General features: G+C 45.7%; 1 protein-coding gene across 6 annotated transcripts; it reads right to left on the bottom strand.

Moving 5' to 3' along the window:
• STAG3 (STAG3 cohesin complex component) lies at positions 1-25355 on the bottom strand. 6 transcript variants are annotated; one of them, XM_060119874.1, is made up of 34 exons: positions 25258-25344; positions 23961-24143; positions 22732-22834; positions 22233-22343; positions 20635-20731; positions 19833-19909; positions 19344-19548; positions 18763-18914; positions 15429-15502; positions 14108-14231; positions 13521-13619; positions 13234-13313; positions 12797-12904; positions 12415-12529; positions 12147-12252; positions 11866-11969; positions 11532-11624; positions 11333-11422; positions 10874-11074; positions 10686-10756; positions 10491-10578; positions 9933-10013; positions 9753-9845; positions 9423-9591; positions 9192-9328; positions 8108-8209; positions 7442-7590; positions 7055-7183; positions 6798-6955; positions 2532-2706; positions 2184-2285; positions 1805-1883; positions 666-725; positions 1-385 (listed from the first exon to the last, which is right to left on the bottom strand). In XM_060119874.1, exons 2-34 carry the CDS (start codon positions 24131-24133, stop codon positions 377-379), a joined length of 3714 nt encoding a protein of 1237 aa, XP_059975857.1. In that variant the 5' UTR covers positions 24134-24143; positions 25258-25344; the 3' UTR covers positions 1-376. The 6 variants fall into 6 exon arrangements, with proteins under 6 accessions (XP_059975857.1, XP_059975859.1, XP_059975855.1 ...); XM_060119876.1 differs by having other exon boundaries at positions 666-722; XM_060119872.1 differs by having other exon boundaries at positions 11866-12252; positions 25272-25355.
• Between the last annotated feature and the right edge of the window lie 314 nt (positions 25356-25669).

The raw sequence follows: 25669 nt of genomic DNA, 5'->3' as shown, positions 1-25669 counted from the left end.
CAAGGCACAAAAGAGGCTAGGAAAGACATTCCTAAAATACAGAAAAACTAATGGGCTCCTTCCATTCAACACAGGCAGTGCCCCTCTCCAATACTGAGGTGAAGCTCCCACCCCTGCAAACAGCAGAAAATAGGCACTCTGCTCAAACAGAGGGACAGAGCCATGGTGCACCAGGAAGGACAGGGGGCTTATGACTGCTCTATCCTAGCAGCACCAGAGAAAGGTCAGGTTAGAAAGGCACAGCCCACCTCTCCTTCCCCTCAGAGACCAGGGGTGGGGAAATAATGATTCCTTTCGCTCCGTTTCTCATTGGCCTTTTCCAAGTGGTCATGTCGTAGAGGTGGGGAGTGGAGATGGGGAGGGACGTAGGGTCATGTCAGAAGTCCTACAATGAGAAAGATGAAAGTAAGATACAGAGACCTAACAACAGACCAAAGGGCAAAGAGAAGACTGCAAGGTCCTCCAGAGGACAACTTTCATTCTCCTCCTGTACCACCCCTCCCCCAGGATACTCCTAAAGCCCCAAGGCAGCTGAGACAGCAGGCCAGGGGCTGTGGCCTTTCTTTCCACCTACTTGACAGGCACATGTGCTACCTGCCAGCATCTCCCAAGGATGCACAACTCCTCTTACCCTGCCTTCCACAGTCTGTTTTGGGGATGCTCACCTCAGTGTTCAGCTCTGCAGAATCTAAGAGGTCCAGCCCGTGCTCACTGGGGGAAGACTGCTAGAGAGAATGGGATCAAAAATCAGAAAGGTCCCTCCCCACTCCCATCACCTGCAAATAACAACAAAAGGTCCCTTTCCAGTCTCTTGTGACAAGCTTGAAGGCTGGGGTAGGTCCCTGAAGCAGCCCGGGAGGGAAGAGGAGCAGTCAGAGTGGGCAGCAGCGTCAGAGTCATCAGAGAAGTGCTTCTTCTCCCGGTCTGCCAACTGAGACCCTTAAATTTGTTCAGCTTTGGAACGAGAGAATATGGGGTTTTTCCCGAGGGGACTTTAGGAAAGACTAATAGAGGCCTTGCTGTCTAGTCTCTGGGTTGAACATGTTATCTGCTTTTCCCTTTGAGCACAAGACCTCCACTCCCCTCTTCTACTGTGTCCTTTCTCCACCTTCAAAGAGCAGAGAAGGGAGCAGAACAGCAGCAGACACACAATCCTTTTTTGTTTATAAGGCTCCTTCACTTCGTATTTTGTGTAAAAGGTCCATTTTAAACATGATGGGGTTGAGAGGGGTTAAGGAGCTAACTTGATAAAGTGGTAAACGGAAGACTTTTAGGTCTCCTCACTCGAATTCCATGCTTTTCCTACTGAACTGGCAGCATATCCTCCTGAGGAAGCAAGCGGGCAAGGGTAGCAAATGGAGTGACTGGAGGAAGAGGGACTGGGGCAGCCCTCTAAGGAGAGAGGAAGGAAGGTCGGCTGTGCCTGTGTGCGTGTGTTACGAAGAGACTTGCTGAACGGGCTGCAAGGTTGGACTGGGTGACCTTCCATCTCTATCTAGCCCTAGGACTCCCTTTAATTCTTAGGAGATTAAGAGGCAAAATACCTATAAGGGGATTGAGAGTGTGGGAGTACTATTCCAGTCCTTTTTGGTATTTAAAATTTTTTCCCCCTATTTCCTTAAAGTCCAAGCAAAGTCAACAGCAACTTACAAACCCTTCCTCCTTTACTCTATGATTCTTTCAAAACGTCTTGGGCAGCTTCCAAGGACAAGACATCATCAGGAGAGAGGAGAATCACAATAGTTTCTCTCCCTCACATCTGCTTCCAGTTCTAGAGGGACAAGGGACTGTTGGATCCACTCACCTTGCCTGTACCTTGCCACTCTTCACTTGAGTCATTCTGAATTTCTAACTCTTCTTCATCCTCTTCCATCAGGCTGAGCCTGGAAACAGTGGCAAAGAGTAGAGGTTTTCAAGGACCGCTGAGAGTTTCTCAGAGGCACCCCAGGGGAACAGGGTGGGCAGTAAGCAGACCAGGGCTCCAGAGTCCCACACCAGCTTCAATCAAAGCAGCTCTACTTATATCTGTTTTATACACTAGGGTTCCACGTTACACTGGAAGGAAGTGTTCTGTGGTTAAAACAAGTCCACAAAGCACAAGCATAGAAGCAACGAGAAGGAAAGAATCCCCTCACAATGGATGACATCTGAAGTGAAGACAGAAGATGATGAGAAAAACTCACCGGGTCAGCCGGTTGCCCAGACCAGGACCCAAAGAGTTGAGTGGAGTCTGGAAATGCTGTGGACTCGAGGACCTTAACCTCTGGGCACCTAAAAGGGGCTGGCTGTTGGGAATGAAGGTGGATCAGTGACAAGGATTAAAAATAAAGGTAAAAAGAGGAGGTAAAGTGGCCAGCATGAAAGCCAGTAAAAAGCTCAGAGTGGAGGGAAAAAGAGAAAATGTAAAGCTAAAGAAAGGGGAAAGGACCGGAGAAGAACCCGAGAATGAGGGGCGCTGTGGGAGGGAACAACACAACAGAAATGACGAGACCAAACTGGGACATCACAGCCGGGCTCTCCTGGGGGCGCACCTTTGGGTAAATGCCAATTCTGAGCCGCTGCCTTCTTCCATCTCTTCCAATCCCCCCAGGGGCTGCCTACTTTTCACAGCCGTTGAGGTGAGGGTGGGTGTGGGTGGGATACTGTTCAGCTGTAGGCTTTCCTCCTGTGATGCAGAGATGTCCTCTCTGTGCCGCCTGGAGGGGCCTGCAAAGCAGCAGAGGCACATGTTAACTGTAGACCAGGTACCACCACAGACACTTTTAGTTTTTCAAGACCTGCTCAGAATTTGGTAAGGAAAAGTTATAAAAGAAGGGAATGGAAAATCTAGATGGTCTCATTATGACACGACTAAAAACAAGTACAGCCCTATGTACTATAAAAAGTAGGGTTTACAGAGTTGTACCAAGGACTTGTCCAAGAAAAGCTCATTACACAGCTTAGAAAACAAGAAGGAAAGAGACATACATTCCACAGATAAACAGTAACATACAAACATGAATGTGAGAGAGGGTTGGAGTCCTTAAGATTGAGAGGTCTCAGTTAATCAGTGAAGACATCTGAAATCCTATTCATTCAAGATTTCTGTAGTGAGAAAAAGCTTAGTATGGCCTGAAATGAGGGAGGAAACATGAGGGTTAAGGAGAAACAGAAAAATGGGAGACTGGATTTTTTAGAAGCCAGAAAAAAATGAGATAACTGCAATGTCAGCACAGTTCTAATATGAACGGTAAATGGAAGACCTGGAGCTCAAAATATTAAGAACTCTCTCCTGCAGAGCTCTAGAAAGGCAGAGGAGGAGAAAGAACCCCAAAATGTCTTAGAAAACCTAGGTAATGTTATTTTTAAAACATAAGTCAAATCCATATTAGTATTTGTCAACTGTAAATGTTCATACCCCCATTATCCTCTCTCCCCACAGCCTTGTTTGTACACTGAAACCGGCAACCGGAGAGTGAGCTGCTTCTGGTTTAAGCAGAGGGCTACCGAAACAGGGAAGAGACACGTCCGTGAGCTGTGTTCCCAGAGAATAAACCTTGGGTCCCCACGTGACTCCTAATCTCTCCAACCTATTATCACTGGTGTAATGTCCACGGATTAAGCCCTGGGACCTCTCTCTATCTTCATCTTCACTGGCTTCCTTAGCCATTCAGGTTCATGACTTTAAGTACCAACTCCCACATCTATTTCAAGTCTGCCTGCCCGCCTCACTCCAGATTCCTGTCTGTCCAACATCTCCACCTGTAGTAACATGGCTCATACCAAAGCCCTGGTCTCATTTCTCACTCACAGCCTTCCCCATCTCAGTTGCTATCAACTCCATCCTTCCAATTATTAGGCCAAAATCCTTGGAGTCATCCTCAACTCCTTTCTTTCTTACATCTTACATTCTTTCTTATTATGAAGTCCTATTAGTGATATCTTGGAAGTATGCCCAGAATCTGGCTGCTTCTCACCATGTCCACTGCTCCCCTGGCTCACGCACTCTCATCTCCTGTCTGGGCCCCCACAGCAGCCTCCTTACCAGTTCCTTGGCTTCAACCCCTGCCTCTCCTTTGGTCAGTTCTCAACACAGCAGCCAGAAGGAACCCCTTAAAATTTAAGGCAAATCCTGTCACTCCTGTGCTCAAATCCTCCAATGTTTACCCATCTCACTCTGAGTAAAAGCTGGAGTCTTTATTCTGGCTTGTATGCTCTGGACTCCTATGACCTCTTTGGTCTCATATCCTACACAGTCTCCACTCAGCTATACCGGCCTTCTCTGCTGTTCCTTGAACGTGCCAGAGACATTCCCACCATGGCCTCTGGACTGGCTGCACCCTCTAGTCTGCTATTCTGATATACACAAGGCACCCCCTCTTTCACTTCCTTCAGTTTTCTCCCCTGCATTCATGTTCTCTCCAAGGCCTTCCCCGATCACTCTTTGTAAGACTGCAATCCCCACCTCACCAGTATTTCCCCATCCTCTTCCACAGCATGCATCACTATCTGACATTGTTCGAAAGAAAGTTCACTGCATTATTCTCAGCACAACTGAGCACAAGGTGCTCAGTAAGTGTCTGCTGAATGAACAATGGAACCGATCTTTTCAGTTTTCTCCTACCTTTACAAACTCTGTTTTAGGCAAACCAATCTACACATCTATGTGCTTTGGCAAACTCTTACCTTTCTATGTTCTGCTTGTGCTCTTCTGCTAGCCCATGATACTCACTCCTCCTCTGTTCAACTTATGTAAATCTTACCCATTTTTCAAGATCCAGCATAAATCCCATCTTCTTGATAAAGCCTTCATAGATCAACTAAACTTAAAATGATTCCTTCCTTCCCTGAACTCTATAGCATTCATCTGTCAAATCCCTGGGAATTTATTACTTACTGGTGACTTCATAACTTAGATTTTCTATAAATGTATTTTCTTTCTTTTCTATTAGATGGTAAGCCACTTGAGAATCCCTCATGGCCTCTAAAACACCTAACACAGTATCTTGCATATAGTATGTCCTTAGGTGGTATACAAAAGACATTAAAAGGAATTCATAACCTACCTCACAACACACACAAAAATTAACTCAAAATGGATCACAGACCTAAAGGTATTAGCTGTAACTAGAAAACTCTTAGAAGAAAACACAGGAATAAATCTTTGTGACTTTAGGCAATAGCTTAAGACATCAAAAGCACAAGCAACAAAAAAAATAGATAAGTTGAATTTCACCAAAATTAAGAACTTCTGTATTTCAAAGGACACCATCAAGAAAATTAAAACACAACCCACAGAATGGAAGAAATTTTTCTGTACCATACATCTGTTAAGAGACTTTTGTCTAGAATATGTAAAGAACGCAACAAGAAAAGGACAACCCAATTTTTAAATGAGCAAAGGATTTGAACAGACATTTCTTTGAAGAAGATATACAAATAGCCAATAAGCATGTGAAAAGGTGCTCAACAGCATTAGTCCTTAGGGAAATGCAAATTTAAACTACAATGAATGAGATACCAATTCACAGCCACTAGGAGATGGATAAAATAAAAAAGACAATAACAAGTGTTGGCATGAATGTAGAGAAACTGGGGCCCTTGTACATTGCTGTTGGGATTGTAAAATGATGTAGGCACTTTGGAAAACAATTTGGTAGTTCCTCATAAAGTTACACATAGAGTTACCGTATGATCCAGCAATTTCAGTTCTTAGGTATATCTCAAGAGAAGTGAAAACCTACATCCACACAAAAACCTACACATGAATGTTCACAGCAGCATTATGCCTAACAATCAGAAAGTGGAAACAACCTAAATGTCAATTAACTGATGAATGGATAAATAAAATATGGCATATCCACTCAAATGGAATGTTATTTGGTCATGAAAAGTTATGAGGTACTGATAAATGCTAAGCATGGATGAACCTTGAAAACATGATGCTTAGTAAAAGAAGCACACAAGGCCACATACCATATGATTCCATTTATACAAAATGTCTAAGAATAGGCAAACCCAGAGACAGGAAGTAGATTAGTTATACTGCCTAGGCTGGGGGAATGGGGAGAATGGCGAATGACTACTAATATTTTAAAATGTACACTAGGGCTTCCCTGGTGGTGCAGTGGTTGAGAGTCCGCCTGCCGATGCAGGGGACACGGGTTCGTGGCCCGGTCTGGGAAGATCCCACATGCCGTGGAGCGGCTGGGCCCGTGAGCCATGGCCACTGAGCCTGCGTGTCCGGAGCCTGTGCTCCGCAACGGGAGAGGCCACAACAGTGAGAGGCCCGCGTACCGCAAAAAAAAAATAATAATAATAATAAAATAATCATAAAATGTACCCTAAAAAGCACAAACACACACCTCAAACTTGTGATTTCTAGGATATTACCACTGAAGATGAGACTATATTTATATAAAAAAAAGAAAATCGGTTTAAAGAAAAAACAGGTAAATTATAAGACAGGTAGTGATCTGAAGATTAAAAAATCATGAAGGTTATACAAAAAGCTTTAAAAATTGGAAAATAACAAGATGTCACAGAGAAGAATCCTAAATGTACAGATTTCTTAGTTCAATCTCTGGTTTTATGATTAGTTTCTATGTAATTTTTCACAGAAGTTTGCTGTTTTTAGTTGGCTAGATAAACCTTGAAGAAAATGAGTACCCTTAATGATAGTAGGTGATCAATGAAATACTTATTTGACCAAACACAAGAGTTTGAAGGAGGCAAAAGCCAATATGCTGCTTATCTAGGTAGTGGCGATCAAGGAAGTAGCACTGGGCACCCTGATACCTGCACTCACAGCACTTTACCTTCAATGCGCCTCTTCTTGGAGCGGGGGTAGCCCTGAGGGTTGGCCTCTGCTGTACTCTCTACAGGGCTGAGGGACTGGCAGTAGGTGGTGACTGGACCCCAGGGATGGCCAGGTGCCTGGGAGACACGCTGCAGACACTTTTCCAGGTAGGACAGTCTAAGAAAGGGGTGGGATGGAGAGGCTGAAGTGGTCACAGGCCCTCGCCACACCCTTCTTCTCTAACCCCCATCTTTATCCACCCACGCCCTAACTTACAGCAGCTGCTTGTCCTGATGGAAGAGTCGGGGGGAGAACTCTGAAAGGAGCTCCAGGAATGCCAGATTTGGGGGCTGCCTGGAGGAGCCAGCTGGAGGAAGCTCAGACAAGGAGAACCTGATGCCTTCCCTTGATTGAGCAAAATCATTTTAGGAAGATAGTCCCTTCCCACTTCCCTCCCAGGGCTGAGGCATCCTGTCCAAGTGCTTCTTCCCCTGGACCCAGCCTGTCTCCAAAGGATACCCGCTCACCAACTCTACTGCGACTCCTCGGCATGCTTACCCTCCCCCTCTGAGACCTCACTCCCAGCCCTCCCTGTACCCAGCCTCTGGCTCAGCCCTCTTAGGAAGATTCAAGTACCTTGCTTTCCAACCAGTACTTCCTTACTTGTGTAGCATGACCACAAGGTCACGGTTCTGTAGCTGCTGGGGTCCAAAGCTCAAGGCAAACCTCCTGGCCAGGTCCCTCATCTCGATGAAGGCTGGAAGCTCATTCAGGCCCTGGGGCCCCTGTTCCTGCAGCAGTTCTGTGTATAACTGTGTCCAGGAGACATGGCACATTTGGGAAAGGGAGGAACAAGATAGAAACAAGGAAGTATAGCATTCCCTTCTCTGCCCAGAAATCCGAAAGGGCTTGGGACACCATCTGCTATTTTTACTCTTTCTTTCCTCCGAGGACACTGACCCTATTCCTGACCCCCTTGCAACAGAGAGAGGCTTCACCCTGCTCTGTAACAATAAAAATGTCTGTAGTAACTGAAGGGGTTGAGAGAGAAGAGACTAGAAAAAGAATTAGGAATTCCCTATCACTTTATTGTTGGTGCTCCCATGTCCTAACTGACGTGGAGTTTCTATGGGGTTGGGGTGGAAACTGCCCACAGTTAAAAAAATACTTTTTATGGCTCTACTAACTGTGAAGGTGACTGCCATGTGGAATAAAAGCCGAAGTAAATCAGAAACTTCCTGCTCTGAAGGATCTCATGTTCTAGACGGCTGTGGGTGGGCTGCAGGGAGGGCACGTCAGGTCTGAGGCACTGGAGGCAGAAGGGTGTACCTGCTTGAGGCTCAGCAGCAGGATGCGGGAACAGTGACTTCGGTCAATCTGCCTTGCTCTAGTTAACGTTTCCTTGATAATGTCACCATAGTCACTGTAGAACTGATGGAAAAGAAGTGGAGAAGATACTGTTTGACCACAGGAAAAAACTATTTGTTTAGTTTCTTTCTTCACAGCCCTAACCGTATCTCCTTCCGAAACAGCCTTAGGTAGGGAAATGTGAACCTAAGCATAAAGCAACTCAAACTAGACCACACCTCTAACCAACAGGTACAAAGCCCCAAATAAATCAGTTTAGGCAAATAAGGGAAGAAAGTCTGCCCTGAGCCCATTTCTTGAAGAAGGATAGTAAGCCTTCCAGGGCCCAGTGTCATCCAGCACCGAAGCCTTTGCTATTTGTCTCTCCCCACTAGAAGAGAAGCTCCAGGAAGGAGGAGCCGTTGACTATTTTGTTCACTGAGGTGTCCTTAGTGCCTGGGATAGTACGTACTCAATAAAGAGAAATCAACACAATGGTGGATTGAGGAAATGAGGTATATATCTAGGTACCTTGTGAGGATTGAACCCTCTTCCATTCTTATTTCCCTTTCCTACATTACCCCATTCCATAGACTAGATTCACATTAAAAAAAAAAAGTCTTGGGGCTTCCCTGGTGGCGCAGTGGTTGAGAGTCCGCCTGACGATGCAGGGGACGCGGGTTTGTGCCCCGGTCCGGGAGGATCCCACATGCCGCGGAGCGGCTGGGCCCCTGAGCCATGGCCGCTGAGCCTGCGTGTCCGTAGCCTGTGCTCCGCAGCGGGAGAGGCCACAACAGTGAGAGGCCCACGTACCGCAAAAAAAAAAAAAAAAAAGGTCTGGACAAGAAGAATAAGATGCTTTCCCTCCAATGAATTTCTTCCTCCTAACAGTTTTTTCTCCACTATTTACTACTAAGTCTCTTTTCTTTGTCCCTTTATTCTTAACTGTTGGCCTTTCCCCCTGCTTCTCCTTTTAAGCCTGATACCATCATCTCCCCAACCTTCCTTTCTGTAGTGCTACAGCATCTGCAGCCATGGCCGTGCTCAGCTTGGCGCCCTGCTGTACCTTGTTGTAGTGTTTGAAAACATCCGAGGCTGCGTCCATCTCCAGCACCCCATAAAGCACCAGCTTGCAGAACCCAGCCAGGAGGCGGCGCCGCTGGTGCAGCTGCTCTATCTGTAAATGATCCTCCTGGGAATGACCTGGTTCACATCAAGTGCAGAATGGAAACATCAGAATCACAGATTCAGACCTCCTGCCCTATATGCCTGAGCCCCAGGTATAGAGCCCCTGTACCACTGCCCAGTCCTCCAGGCTGGATGAAGACGTGGTCCATGAGGAAGCTGGCCAGCTCAGACTGGAGAGTGGCTTCAGGAATAAAGACAAGGGGCCTAAGGAACTCTCGTCCCCCGACAATCATCTGAGGGCCGAAGATGAGCAGCAGATCACTTAACAATACAAAAGCCTGTCAGGGAAAAAAAAGAATGCTTAAAAAGGACAGAATATTGAGCAAGACAGAAATTACTTTGCCAATTTCCCCTGAGAACGGGGTTTCCTCAGACCACAGGGTCGGGGTGGGGGGGATGACTCGCGTTCTGACATACGCTCACTGGAGAAATCGCTCACCTGTTCCTGAATCTCAGGATTCACATCTGAGAGGCAGTTCTGGCAGAGTTCACAGAAGGCCACCATCCTGCCCTTCAAACCCAACAGCTGCTTCTGTGGAGACAATGGCTTCAGCGGGGAGAAATGAAGGAAGACATGGACTCCTCCATTCCCGTTCCCCCTACTCAGACCCATATTCACCTGGGAAGCACCTGATTCAGAAACGTGGGTTAGTGTCCAGAGAATGGAAAAATAGACAAGAGTCAAGGCTGGTAGGATCACCTGTAACAACCAAATGTTACAAAATGAGGGTCAGGAATAAGGGGCAGGTAGGGAGAGAGAGACAGACAGGCAGATACACACAAAGGGGGGAAAAAAGAAAAAAGCAGACAAGAAGAGAGAAAATGAGATTAGGAGAGACCCAGTTCCTTTTCCTGTAGAAAAAAACTGATTCTGGAAGTCTTCAGAGGATTCTATCCTGAGTAGGAATGCCACCTCCCCATAATTTATTTAAAGTCTCCTAGACCCCCTCAATATTATCCTTGACTCCCCAGAAACAAGAGAGAATGGCTGTTTTCAGGTGCTGGAAAGTACATTCAACTTCCAAGATTGGGATGCAGGGAAGGACACACATGATCAAGATCTCTCTCTCTCATCTGCTCCACAGCCCTGGGACTCGAACTGCGTGTGAGGTGGCCACCTAGAACACGGCCCTTAAAACTCCTCTCCTGCCTCCACGTCTCCAACTTGTCTACTTGCCTGGTGAGGAACCTCTCCTGTGTCCACAGCCTTCTGGAGGAGTCGGTAGCAGGGCTCATAGAGCTCCCAGCGGGTTAGGTCATGGGCACTTTGGGGGGCGGGGAGAGAAAAACGTTACACTGGAAGAGAATGAGAGGAATCAACCCCCCAGACAGCGGTAGAAACAGAAGAGGGAGCAGGAGGGGAGCTGCTCACTTGTAGAAGGCAGAGAGGCGCTTCAGGGTGGCTGCCAGACTGTACACCTCATCCTCATCTAGGAAGGACGACTGAGGAAGAAAGAAGGTCCACAGTGGGATTTTCCCAAGAACTCAGATCCACACCCCCGGCTTGGGGCCTCTCCCACACAAGTCTGGGGTGTCCCGTCATGCAGCCCCACTTCCAACCTGCAGCTGCTCTTCAAGCTCCTGCAGGAAACGGTCAGTTAGCAGATCCACAAGTTGGCTGCGGGCAAAGTCCACCCGGCTGAAGAACGTGAACTCCGGATTACAGAGCAGATAGAGGGCATGAGCACCAGCCTCAAGCACCGCTGGTTCCGCATGCTTCACCACCACCTCTTGGAGCTGCTGCAGGAGCAGCTCCAGGTGCTGAGAGAGAAAAAGGTGGGAGAAGACCGTGCTGTGGGGTGGGGGGGAGGACAACTCCTCCAGAGGGGTCTAGAGGTGGGGAGAAAAGAAACAGGGTCGAAAGCTTTAAACTTCAAGGATAAGATGCCTCAGAAACGGAAGGTTTATTGGTTTTTCTAGAATCCAGGTTCTTGAGAAAAAACGGATACTGGCAGTAGAACCTTTGGCCCTAGGACGAAAGTAGCAAAGTATAGGGAATGTGTCCTCCTCTCTCCTCACTTTCTCCAAGCGCCTGGTGCAGTAGATGTTGAGGTCAAAGTAGTTGAGAAGCTGCAGCAGGGGAGCAACCTTCTCTGCATCAGCTGAGAACTGTTGTGATTGAGAGGGAAGCCTACTTATTACCTGCTATACTGCTAATCTGGAGGCCAGTTCCTTCCACCCGCTCATTCCCAGAGGCTGAGCAGTGGGGCCCCTCTACCTTGGCCAGGAGCTGGGGGAGCAGGGGGATGAGGTGCTCAGTCAGCTTCACCTTGTCGTCGGCTTGGATCTTACGTTCTTTGGGGGTTAAGCCCTGGAATTACAATCATTTGGGGGTGGGGGTAAAAGTGTGTGTACATGTATTCCTCTGCCTAATAATCTTATCTTCCCAGGAAGGAAAACTCAGCAGCTCCCTTCAGTTTCTTTCTCTGGAAATGGAATTCTTTGAGGGGCAGAGGAAGGAGCACCTGAACCTAAGACTCGAGGATTAGGACGGACAATACCTGCCTGCATTTAACATTGCTAACCAACCTACCCTGCCCCTCGTGCCGTACCTTCCTCACCGTGACCCGCCCCACAGGCGGGTGACCCTCAGAAGCTTGCCGGACACTGGACACAAGGATTTCTGTCAGTGTGCTCTCCTGTACATCGCCCAGGTCTGAGGTGGCGGGAGGATGGAAAACAGAATCACAGGGTGGCCACCCTCCATCTCCAAGGACCCCACCGCCCCACCACCCATGACACCTATGCCTTTCACAAGTCAGGATAGAAATCTCTCCTGGTTTCCTACTAGAAGATGAGAGCTCCCCTCCCCTGGCTACCAGGTGGCACACACTCTGGTCCTTCTCCAGCAGCAGGCTTGTTAGACTCTCCCAGTCCTTCAGCTGAGGCCCCGCACAGTCCCACAGGCTGTCTACTAAGTATGCAGCGTGGTAATGGAGCTGTGGAAGAAGACAGATGTTAAGTTACTGAAGCCACATGTTAAAACTCTAGGAATTGGCTACTAATGAACCATTTCTCTCCTTCCTGCAGTGCCAGCTTCCATCCTTCTCTACCTGAAGGTCTTACGCATGAGAGCCCAACAGCTCCTTTCCATACGTCACCTCACTTTCCACAAAAAAGGACAGCAGAAGGTGGAAGAAAGTCCTCTGGGAGCGTGGACTTCGGTGTCGCTCTCTCTCACCCACCGTTCTTGTCTCACACTCAGGGTAGAAGAGCCTGGTAGAGGGGACACAGGGAAAGGGCATAGCACGGAAGGAAGTAAGCAGTGCAACAGTTACCATGGAAGGAAGAAACAGTCCAAGGAGAGGATTAAAGGAAAAAGAGGCGCAGAGCTAAGGAAAGCCCCAAGGCGTTGAGAAGGGAAGGAGACACCAAGGGAGACTTTATAGGTATGAGGAGCCCTTAGAAAGAGCACCAGCAGATGATGGAGAGAAAACAACAGATGATGGTGTTAAAGGAACAAACGAAAAGAGGCCCACTCACTTCCAGTACAGAAACTCCCCTACAGCAGAGGCCAGGGCTCTGTTAGAGGCATACACAACAGGGTAGATGCTCTCACAGTCTGCCTCTGTCAGCACCCCTTCCATGTTCCTGCCAGGAGAAAAGCAGAACAAGCAGGTGGATATGAATGTCATCCTCTAGCACAACTAAGGCTAGAAACAAAAAGGGAAAACCAACAAGGATTAACTCACAAAGAACTTCCAAATGGAAGAGTGGAAAACAGAGGGATATGAAGAGTTAGAGAAGATAGGAAATTTGCCCCCTGAATATCCTGTAACTCGGGAGTGACCTCTGTCTTTCAACCTGTATATGAACAAGAGTCAACCTACGATCCGTGGAGGGATAGGACTCTGGAAGGGCCTGTCTGATGCTGAAAAGGTAAGTCTGAGATGCTTGCCTCCCAACTTCCCAGGACTCACTTAAGGATAAGTGTTAGTAACCTGACGGCCTCCACTGCCACGTCATACTCTCGGTCCATGACCATGGAAACCAACCGGTCCTGTAAAAAGGAGAACATTGCTCAATAGCTCATTGTATCCATCCCAAAACACCGCTTTCTTAGAATCTGAGGGATTCCTAAAGACAGGGTGTAGAAGCAGACACTGGGATATCTATGGATATATAAAAATAATAGACATGGATAAATGAGGTGGGGAAATGGGAACCACAGACAGAGCCAAGCACAGGAACACTGTCCTGATTTTACCTTAAAGCGGCTGGTAAAGAGCTCCAGGCGTGCAGTCCAGTCTCGGTTGCCGTACAGCCCTTTTAGAGCCTTCAAGCACTTCAGACGGACTTCTCGATGCTACTGAGGAGAAGGGAAATGTGGCTGACTCTTTCTCTACTCACCCCCACTGGGCCTCCATACTTCCCTCTCAGATTACTCATTCTGGGCCTGGGTGTCCTCTGCATCGAGGACTCTGAGATGTCTCAGAGACAATGAACAGCTGTCTTCTCACCTAAAATCCAAAAGGATCACAGCAGAATTTAGCAATCATGATTAAAAGGATCTTTTGGCTACCACCCTAGCATTTGCATTACCACCCTGTCAATAACTTTCTTGCCTTTCCATAGGGAAAGTGTTTCTCCACTCGACTGTGGTTTTGAGGCATTTAATCTCCTATATATATCTTTCTCTCTCTTAACTTATCCTACCCTCCCAAATACTGGGGGAGTTTCGAGGTTCAGTGTCTTGATGAGTTGATCACTGACCACTAGAGAAACACCTAAGTGGCAGTACCAGGAAAAGCTGAAGCATCCTAGGGAAGGGAAGAGGACTGACTCAACTCTCACCTTATCATGCAGGGTCCAGCCAATATATTTTAAATAGCTGTCAGTGAGGAAAGAGGTACTGTAGCTTTGCATCCAAGACCCAATCTCCTCAATGCAGATAGCACGGATCTCAGGAAGGACATCCCTAGGCACAGAGAGAAACTGACCCTTATTACCTTCTCTCCAAACTCACTTTCCATCCCAGCAGGTATCTCTTTGTCACAGAAGAATCTATTTTCTTGACTAAACACCAGGTACTAGGCCTTTCATTTCCTCCTCCCAATGTGAATATTTAAAAAAGTAAACACTTTCTTTCTGTAACCAACCTATAAAATAGTTGAACTTATCCTCCATGCCCCTTTTAAAAACCAATTTTGGAATTTAATTTAGCTGTCGCCCAAACTGCGTGTGCGTGTGTGTGTGTGTGTGTGTGTGTGTGTGTGTGTGTGTCTAACTGAGGTACAGTTGATATATAATATAAGTTTCAGGTACAACACAGTGATTCACAATTTTTAAAGGTTATATTTAGAGTTATTATAAAATATAAGCTATATTCCCTGTGTTGTACAATATATCCACATGTCTGTTTTGCTTCCACTTCAAGAAAAGATTACATCAGCTGAAGGGTTCTGGAAAGGCAGAGGTTGAAATCTAGGTAAGAGTAAGACACAGGGCCTCCCTGGTGGCGCAAGTGGTTGAGAGTCCGCCTGCCGATGCAGGGGATACGGGTTCGTGCCCCGGTCTGGGAGGATCCCATATGCCGCGGAGCGGCTGGGCCCTTGAGCCATGGCCGCTGAGCCTGCGCGTCCGGAGCCTGCGCGTCCGGAGCCTGTGCTCCGCAACGGGGGAGGCCACAACAGTGAGAGGCCCGCATACCGAAAAAAAAAAAAAAGAGTAAGACACAAATACTGAGGAAAAAGTTCTTTACCCAGTATAAAACTCCCCTGCCTTTAGCACAGTGTAAGGCACAGTGAAGTGGGCTATGAAAAGGCTTGACGAGCTGTACACCCTCAGAAAGGCCCTGCCTTTTGGCTCTCTGCTCTTGTCCTCTCAAGGCTCAAGCCCCAGGAAGATGGGGGAGGGGAGGTCTCAGGCAAAGCTGGAGCAGAATACTCAGCAATGCCTTACCTTCTTATCATCTCTCCCAGAAGAGTTTACATGATCCTTTGTAGGCAGGGATAAACTAAACCTAATTTGGAACATTTGTTGTTAGAGTTTCTGCCCCAGCTGCACTAGCTGTGGGACTAACCAGATAACTCAGGGTTAGGAGGAGACCTTGTCACTTCTACAGACTCTATAACTGAGGACCAGCCACTTCAATGAGAGGATCCCAGTAACTCACCTGTACCGATGTACAAAGACACCCCTGAAGAGGGCATTCATCATTCCCTCAATCTCCTCTTGATGCTCTTGGAGCTGGAGGACAGGGAGTAACAGGTCAATCTCTCATGTCCCCCAATAATATAAGGCCACAAAAATCTAAGCATGACATCCACCTATTTCCTATTAATAAGAGGACACAGTCTGAACCTCTGGTATCCTTTGTTCCCTTTTAAACCTTCTAATTTTTTTAAAAAATTTTCAGGACATTTGGCTTTATTTCCCACACGTTCATAATACTTTGATCTCCCCAAAATCATTTTTTCCCCCACATGAGAAATATACATCTATAGTAAGGTATGAAAGTTACAGGCCTCCAACTTTCTCTTTCTATGGATTAGATACCTTGGAAAAGAATATCACCTACTCATCCACTTGTGACAGTGGATAGGTCGGTGAAATCAGGCAGTCAATAGATACATCTAAAATACAAAGTTGATGAGAAGGGTGGAGTTTGCAAACGAAAGTAATTAAACTCATCAGTCAAAAGCAGCGAAAAAGAAAATGTAGCCAATAAGTTATCAGAATAGAAAAAGGTTAAACCTTCTAATTCTGGAAGAAGCCGTATAGTCAAACTAATGCCTCAGAGATTTGTGTTTGGAAAAAATAATATCCCTTCTGTGTCTCATTATTTTGACTATCTTTGGCTATTTAGAGGCCCTAGCTGGTAGTTATACATGTTTTTGACTAACAACAATTGGGAAAAAATTTTTAATAAGTGCAGTTTGTTTGAAAAAAGAAGCGGAACTAACAAAAAAAGAGAAGGAAGAGAGTATATCAGTGGTTCTCAACTGGTGGCTCCCAGGGGACATTCAGCAATGTCTGTAGACATTTTTGGTTGTCATAACCTGGGAAGGTACTACTGCCATCTAGTGGATAGAGGCCAGAGATGCTGCTAAACTTCCTGTAATGCCAGGACAGCTCCCTAAATGCCATTGTTGAGAAAACCTAGATTACATGAATAACAGATAACAAGGAAGCAGAATTGCAAGGGAACATTCTTTAAGACACCTGCCCCAACTCTTCAATAAATCAATATATTGGGGGAAAATGGGGGGGGAGCAGAGGTTCTGTAAAAGAGACTTAAGAAACACAACAATCAAATGTAATGCATAGTCCTTAATTAAATCCTGGTTGGAATTAACCAGATATAAAAGGTATTCTGGGGGGCTTCCCTGGTGGCGCAGTGGTTGAGAGTCCGCCTGCCGATGCAGGGGACACGGGTTCGTGCCCCGGTCCGGGAGGATCCCACATGCCGCGCAGCGGCTGGGTCTGTGAGCCATGGCTGCTGAGCCTGTGTGTCCGGAGCCTGTGCTCCGCAATGGGAAAGGCAACAACAGTGAGAGGCCCACGTACCACAAAAAAAAAAAAAAAAAAAGGTATTTTGGGGATAAGTGGAAAATTTTAAATACGAATTGGGATTAAAAAATATTAGGGAATCATTGTTAATATTTTGGGGTATGAAAATGGTATTGGGATTATGTAGTAACATGTTTTTTAGACAACATACTTAAGTCTTTAGGTTGAAATACCAATATGCCCATAATTTAGTACAAAATAGTAAAAAAAAAAAATAGATGAAGCAAATATAGTGAAATATTAGTTAAAACTAGATTTAAACCTAGTTAAATCTAGATTTAAATTAAATAATCTAGTTAAATCTAGATTATTTGTATGTGGTGTTCATTCTACCAGTGTAATCTATTTTTCTGAACGTTTGAAAATTTTCATACTTAAAGGAAAAGGAAAGAGAGGGAGGGAAGGAGGAAAAGTGGGTCATCAATACCAAATTCTATGTAAGTCGAAAAGGGAGACTGAAAAAAGGTCACTGGCTATAGGGATTAAGAAGTCACTGGTTTGGGGCTTCCCTGGTGGCGCAGTGGTTGAGAGTCCGCCTGCCGATGCAGGGGACACGGGTTCGTGCCCCGATCCCGGAAGATCCCACATGCCGCGGAGCGGCTGGGCCCGCGAGCCATGGCCGCAGAGCCTGTGTGTCCGGAGCCTGTGTTCCGCAACGGGAGAGGCCACAGCAGTGAGAGGCCCGCGTACAGCAAAAAAAAAAAAAAAAAGAAGTCACTGGTTTGTTGAAAATAACTTGAAAGAAAAAGGGGATAGAAGCTAGGTAGTGAAAGGATTCAGCTGGGTATTAAGGAAGTAAGGAAATACTAAAAGGAAGGATAGAAATGGAGTAGCTCATAGAGGAGAATGAAAGAAGATTCAAGGGCTTATATACATTTATAAGTGGAGAGAGGAAAAGAGTGGGGAGGGAGAGATTAAAGACAGAAAGATAACTGATGAAGCAAGAGCCCAGAGAAGTCCAAATAATAGGAGTCACCCTAGTGTATATAATTTAAGATTTGACACAGACTCAGTACACATAAGGTTTAAGACATACTGACAGTGAAAAGAACAAAGAGAATCAGAAAAGTATAGATCTTTCTCTAATGATTTAGCATGGAAGATATCTTTGGTGAGAGCTGGAAAACAGTCAACTGGCATAGTTACACATGATGAGTCCTGCCAACCTCATGCTGGGGGAGGTTTCAGATACTTAGGGGGAATGAGGGGGAAATCAGTGTTAGTCTCATGACAGACACAGCTGTTTGAAGGTTTAATCAGTGCAAAAGATTTTGTTGGGGTTTATGTCCTCCAGTGGTCTTCTTCAAGTTTAACAGGAAACAAAGCAAGTACCTACTATGTGCCCAACTAGGCAATTTATTCATCTCATTTAATCTTCACAAAAAGAATTATCCCCTTTTTAAAGGAAATGAAACTGAAGCTTAGAGATTACATAAGGCCATGGAGCCAGTAGCTAACTGGAACAGAATTTAAACGCAGGAGTGATCGAAAGGCCTGTGTCCCATCCATTCCTTGAGAACTTGGCCTCCCGCATCAGTGGTTGGCCTTCAGTACTCCTGTGGTAACCTGCATACTGCACACTTCACAAGAAATCAATGCTTAACCCCCTGCACAAGATGCAGGCACAACATTTAAACACCTGTGATAATGAATGCAGACAATGGAAACTGAGCAAAAGTGGAATTATAGAGAACTCTAAAATTTACTCTAAACTAGAAATGCTCTATTGAGCCCACATCCCAGAAACAAAGTGAGCATGCGATAACCTCTGACCGGAGGGGTCTATTAAACTATTGCCAGACTCCATCATTCATGATCTGAAAGCTTGCCTGGGGGACTACGCCTTAGCAGAGAGAAGCTTGGGGACTGATAAGGTGGGCTGCAGCAGCTGTGATGGAAGCCAGGAGAGGAGGGAAGAGGCAGGGAACACTTCTCACCTCTTTGCGTTTCTCCAACAGGCTCTCCAGTCGCTCAGGTGCTCTCTGTCCTGGCCCCTTGTTTCGTTCAGCCTCATACTGACGTTGATTGTTGTCCTTGTGCAGACTCAGTTGGAGGGCAACTCTTACCAAGGAGGTCATCAGCTTCATGGCTTTGAGTCAGTACAAATAAGATAACGAGATCATTACTTAAGTCAGAGGGAGGGAGGGTAGGTTCAAAAAAGAAGGAAAAAAAGGTCAGTGAAAAAGAAAAGCTAGAGCAGGGTGACCCTAAAATCCTAAGACTCACTGTTCTGGAGTGGAGTTTTTCTCTCCCTAACTCTTTTGGGCTTCCTTTAATGCTTAGCATATTCCCAGTGGTGAGCTATAAGAAACACGTTAAGGCTGGAAACTATCACTGTAATCCACTCCTTTTTACAATTCCACTAATGAGAAACTGGATGGAGGTTTGGGATAAAAGAAGCATGACCCTTTAGTAAAGAGCTAGAATGCAGGTAGGAAAGAAGATCCAGGATTGGAGAACAGAGAAAAGTTCTACCAACCCCCAAGAGAACATTTACAGAATAAAAGTGACTGCTTACCAGCCAGGGTGCTAGTGTGACGGAAGGCACGGACTTGGGAGTCTGAGAGGCCAGTGAGCAGAGAGATGAGGTTGTCCATAGGGAAGCCATCATAGAGGAGGCTATACTGGCACCGATAGACCAACGTCCTCACAAATTCACAGAAGCTGCCCTGGAACTTCTTCCAGGATGGGCCTGGAGCTGTCAGAGGATAGTCTCCTGAGTCCTATAAAAGAGTTTATGAAAAGGATGGAAAAGTTATTACCACGTCTATGAAGTCACAGGAACTGGATGTCAAAACCCAATAGTATAGTAAAAATGTATCTCTTATACCTCATTCTCAACTCTACAGGCCTATTCAGATAACGTGTATAGGTCCCTTTTGCTCTCAAGAGATTAAACTCCTGTTTCTAAAAGCTATCCTATTTCCCAGAACCAGAAAGAAGAGGATAATGGGCCTTGTATTTTGAAAAAAGAGTGGCAAGAGGATCCTGGACTGTCTTCCTCCACCTCATTAAACTGTTCTGTTAGGTGCTGGATGATCTCTGAGTTGGACATCTTCTTGAACATCGCAGGGGTCACAGTGCCTGAGGAATGGAGGAGACGAGGTACTTAGAAGGCAAATAACAGGACACCATGACCATTTAACATATACATTTGAAGATGAGCTAGGAAATATACTGAAAAGGGCTTAGGTGGGGAATCAGAAGACCTGAATCCTAGTCATAAATCTGCTGCCATCTAACTGAGTACCTGTTATAAGGCAACCTCTCTAGAAAACCCAAGGGAATCAAACAGTGGAAAACTATGGTTAAAAATAATATTCCAAACAATCAAAAAACAAAGAAAACTATGCCAGATTCTTATAATACAACCTGCAGTCTTGTAAGACTAAAGTTAGGTCATGGCCTCTGGGGACCTGGGGCCCCACAGCTTCAGTGGAGAAATATGCAATGAAGTGGCTGAGAAATAAGGAATAAGAAAATAAAAGATTATTTCATTTAGAGAAAGGAAGAGTAAAAGTCTGATGGTCCATTTCCAAATTTGTAAACATCATACAATCACATTAGCATGATTATTTATTTTTCTCCAAAGGGTCTTGTCTCCAAGCCAATACATTTCCTTACTGGATCTCTTCCCTACTTACCAATCAACAATGTAGTCGGCACTAGTTAAATAAGTGAAATTTTTCTTATGCTTTTCCCTCTCCATTTATTTAGGAAATGCCTAATCCTACACATATAAAAGGAGGAAAAGTTTTACAATATAGGAGCAAAGGCTGGGGATTAGAAAAGGGTAGGAGTTTCCTCACCTTTACATCCACATGATCGGATGAAAAAGTTAATAAGCTCCAGGAATCCTGCATCCTGGTCTTGCTTGTAGCTATCCAGCCACTCATCTACCAAAGACTAGGAAAATAATGTAGATGATTTCTATTTCTGGCAACATGACAGACTAGAAATTCTGTATAAGCTTTCTAAATGAAGCATCTAAACTTCTGATTAAAATATTAAAACATCTTTTAAAATGTATTGCTAAACAGAATGAAAGGTAAAATTCCATAAAAGCCAAAAATGAAGTGAAGGTAGCAGTTCTGAGAGATAAGCAAGCTGACTTTTGCTGAGGGGCCTCTTGACTACAGACAGAAAGTTAGGAAACTAACTTTCTGTCCAGATGGCTGCATGGAATGTAGAGCATAGGAGATAGAGCCTAAAGGGCTTCCAAAAAGAGTAGTCCAAAAGGAGGCTCCTGCAAAGAGTCACACCCTCTTGAAAGCAAGAATGAGAAATAAACCTATAGGTAAGATAGGGACAGCAAGAAAACTAGCTTGTTATGACCTTAGTGTGGGATAGAGGGAAAAACGAATTGTCCCTTGAGAATTCAAAACCATAAGCCAGTTCCCATATCTGGATTTACAGTCCAGATCCACATTACCTCTACAACCAAAATAACCTCAATCAGATAATTTAATTTAAAGTGACTCTGGAGTGTCCTCACTCAACCACCAGAAGCAAACGTAGGTTTCCTCTCTTAACAACCCATCTTCAACCCAGGCCCCAAAGAATTCCAACACATAGAAACCAGTAACAAAAATAGAAAAACTCCGTATGTTTGAAAATTTTTAATTTTTCTAAAAACTATAAAAATCCACACTATACATCAATAAGGGTCAATCTCAAACAAGTGAAATAATTTAAGTCACAGAAAACTAAAGAACGACTCACTCACTTAAATTAAGGAAAACACATTCATTGGTGATAAAATTATAATGAAAGACAAGGGAATGGTTAACAGAAAATTCATTCTACTAGTTATCTCTGGGTGGTGAGGGAACTGGGGGAGTAAGGTGGAGGGAAGATACACAAGGGTCTCTACAGCACCATTAAGGTTTCATTTCTTGAGCTGGGGCTAGAGGCCTGGGTGATCACTGAAAAAAATTTTTAATTGCATATATGCCTTACATGTTTTTAGATGGTAATAGAATTACAATAAAATTATTGAAAAATAAATGTAAGAATACAAAAAAGATATGTGGGGAAGGAAAAAAAATTAGGTATAACTGTCAAAGTGGAGCTAAAAAGTGACAAGGGTGAACAAGTTGCCACCAAAATCCAAGCTTCTTCTCTACATTATCCAGTGCCTTTCCTTGTCTCCTCCATCAATCAATCAAGGCAAAATCTATCCTGTTCTGTGATACTATTAGGAAAGGAACATTCCCTCTCATGTAAGATCCCCCTTACATCAATCACTCCAAGGATTCACTCTGTGGTCTTATCTGCCTTTCCTGATACAGGTTATGTTCACTAAAATGTCTACATTAAATCAAGTTTGTAGGCACTTGTACTTATCTTTCCACCCAACAAGGGGTGAGATGGTATCAAGAAACAGAGGTGAGACACTCTGTTTTACCTGCATGTCACTTTTGGCAGCTTTCACAGCAGCAAAGAGATCACTGGCTGGTGGCTCTTTCTGACCATGAGCACGCACCATTTGGGACTCCTTCTTTGGACGTTTTGCCACCTAGTAAGCGTAAAGAGATCACGAATATCTTTAAAAAGTGAAAGTGACATTAACGCTCGGTCTCATCACACAGGTAGGCTTAAGCTGCCAATTCCACAGCAGAGTTTGAGTTACTGACTCAGATTAGAAATAACTGATTTTTATATTGTAAACTTTATTATTTCTAGCCTCTTGTCCTTTTAAAAGTCCCTAAGCCCCATTCCTGTTCTTCTATTCCCTAATACCCTCTTCTCTTATTCTTTGCTCTTCAAAATCTGCCTTCTTCCTACTTCTGTCCCTTAACACTTTGTAAGCCTTGTCTTTTCATCAAGCATATCAGCTGACCTCTTCTAGGTTTTCTTTTGCTGCTTCCCAGACCAGCTTCAAAAACAAAACAAAACTGACTCACTGGGGTGGTTTTGAGTGGTCGTTTTGCTGCTCTCTTCTTTACATTTCGTCTCAAGTTGTCTTCGAAGTCACTGCCTTCACCAGCTGACAAAGATTCACTATCCCTATGAGGAAGTGTGGTTCTGCTTAGATACAACACCCTAGTCCCTATATATAAAAGGGTAAATGAATTATAGTTTCTTTTTGTCTCTAACTTTACATCCCTCTCCATGAGAAAAATATATTCAGATTTTAAGAAGAGATGAGCTTACTGTTGCCAGGAAGTAGGGACAATGTCTTAAGGGAAACCTTTCACTTTAATAAAGCATTGGAGATGAAAAATGAAGGACTAAGGTAGGTGAAGGATAACCCTTTCTTAATATCCTCTCTGAATAAGAGAATCAAAAGATATTCACATAAAGAAAAAGACATTCGCGTAAGCAGTGAGGGGATCACTGCTGAGTAGAGAAAAATGGCTCAGGAAGTCATGTATTACTAATACACAAACCAGAGATTAATGTGTGCCTGGTGTTAAATTTTACCCCTTGAAAACAAATTCACGTCTTGTTGATTAGGGTTAAATTTACAAAATAGATATAACCTGGTGCCAAACAGCAGCACTGACAAATAGAAATGATTCAGAAGAGACCAATTAAAATTACCATGGGATATTCTTATAACTGAAGTATAACCTTTAAAAATTGTGAATCATTATGTGATACACCTGAAACTTATATAATATTGTATATCAACTATACCACACAAAAAAATTACCAGGGGATAAATCAGACCTTGATTAATTTTTTCCTGGAAAGGTTTTTTTAAAACCCAAGACATACTCATACAATCTTCACAGAATAAGCTCATAAACGCTAACAGATAAGGACCTGTTTATAAAACCCCAAACAAAAGAACTACAGGACACCAGCTAAAAATTATACACTAGTTTTCAGGCACCAAATAAAGAACTCTTTTTCCTTTCCCCCATCTGTGGGCCCCCACCAGAGGCTGTCTGTGAACATACAAAAGTGTTCAAGAAAGGTTCAGACAAGTTGGATGATGCATTCAGAACACGATGGATTATTCCTGACGCCTCCAACGCGTAGGACAGCCGAAACCCAGCCTGTTCTGAACCAGTATAGCATCTCCTGGCTTCTCATAGTCACACACGTGTTGCCACTTTACCCGTCTGTTAAATGAAAACGGGAAAAGCTGCGGACAATGCAACCATGTCTCACCAACCCCACTCACCCCTCCGATGTCTGGTCCGAGTCCCTGTCATCGCGGGGCACAGCGACAGACGAACTAGAAGACGCAGACAGGCTCCTCGGCCCAGTCCCCATCGCTCTGCGCAGCGGGGAGGACCCGCTGCTCGGGGAGGAGGAGCCATGGAGCTGGGAGGACGACGACCACAGGGTGGCCATGGTGGTCCAACTGCGGGAGAGAGAAAGGGGGAAGGCTTCCTGCCCCACCACGTCTCCATCCGCAGCCCCGACGACCCCCCCTGTTTCCAAGGGAAATGCTTTGGAACTCGGGGAGTGGGGGACCCACAAAAAAAAAGATGGAGAACACACTGTAGATCAACTACACGTCAAATTAAAAAAGAAGAAAAACACAGCTTTTATGGTTTCTCCTGGGATAAACCATAATAGAAAAGAATATTTTTTAAAACGTCTGTGTGTGTATAACTGAGTCACTCTGCTGTACAGCAGAGACTAGCACAACACTGTAAATCACCTATTACCTCAACTGAAAAAAAAAAAGACGGAGACAGTCCCAACCTGAGGCATCAGGGCGTTAAAGACACCACGGCCCCAACGCCAACCTCCGGTTTGGAGTCACTCCCCAAGCACCGAGGAAGGCACACACCAGGGCAGCTTAAAACGAGAAACAAGAACTCCCCCCAACTCCCCCCCCCCACACAGAAGCACCTAGACTTCCATTTCTACAAGGCTAGAACATTACTCCTCAAGGAACCGACTGCGATGCGCTTAACGATCTGGGGCTAGAGGCGCCATCAGAACCAGGCCAGAAACGCTGAAGGAGTCACGGAAAGCTCACATTCTCCTTTTTTTTTTTTTTTTTTTCCAGAAGAGGGGATCTCTATTCAATGCTGGGCTACGCTATTTGGGCGGAGGAGCCGTCTAACCGCTCAGGAGAGCGACTATCAGCCTCTGGGTCTGGGATTCCTGGCCTCTGTGGAGGAGGATATGGAAAAGGGAGAGTCCTCTCTCAGGGCCAGAGTGCGGGGAAGGGCGACCGCCTGGGTCAAAGAGGAGCCTCACTGTCTGAACCCGGAACCGCGACTTCTGACCGAGCAGCGTTGAGGAAAAGTCACCACCGCGGGTCCCTCGGGTCTCTGTGGTCACCCTCCTCCCGCCAGCCCCACAGTCCGGCACGGGAGCCCGCCGCTTCCCTTCTGGTGGCAGAAGAATCCAGAAAAACGCGGGAAGGCGCGGGGCGTGCGGTGCGCAGGCGCGAGCCCAACGGCTCGTCTCAGGGCGGGCAAATTGTCGCGAGGCTTGGGCGTGTGCGAGCTCGTGCTCACCACGTTCCACTCACGGCGCTCCGGCAGCCTCGTGCGGCCTCGAGCTCTCCAGCGTGCCGCCGTGTCACGTGGGCTCCGGCGCGCTGGCCACCTGCTTTAACTCGGCTCCTCCCGGCCCCGCCCCAGCCCCGCTCCTCTGCCCCCAAGTTCTCCCTCCATTGGCCGGGCTTCACACTGCACTAGTAAGAGCTCCTTTAATCTGGCTTCTCAACTGCCACAGGCTGGGTTCCACCCAGGCCCCGCCTTGCGAACCAAATAGCCACGCCTCCGAGGAAGGCCACGCCCTTCCCCCAGCCTCCTTAGTCCTGCCGAGTCCCGCCCCGCTGCCGAGCTTCCCCAGTACATTGGCTTAATTTCTCCCTTGACCCCGCCCCTGAGGCCGGCTCCTTACCATCATTGGCCGGGCCCCGCC

This window comes from Mesoplodon densirostris, chromosome 16 (genome assembly GCF_025265405.1).
Source record: "Mesoplodon densirostris isolate mMesDen1 chromosome 16, mMesDen1 primary haplotype, whole genome shotgun sequence".
Lineage (NCBI taxonomy): Eukaryota > Metazoa > Chordata > Mammalia > Artiodactyla > Ziphiidae > Mesoplodon > Mesoplodon densirostris.
Note: the sequence above shows the minus strand (reverse complement) of the source record. Positions and strands in the feature narration are given on the sequence as shown.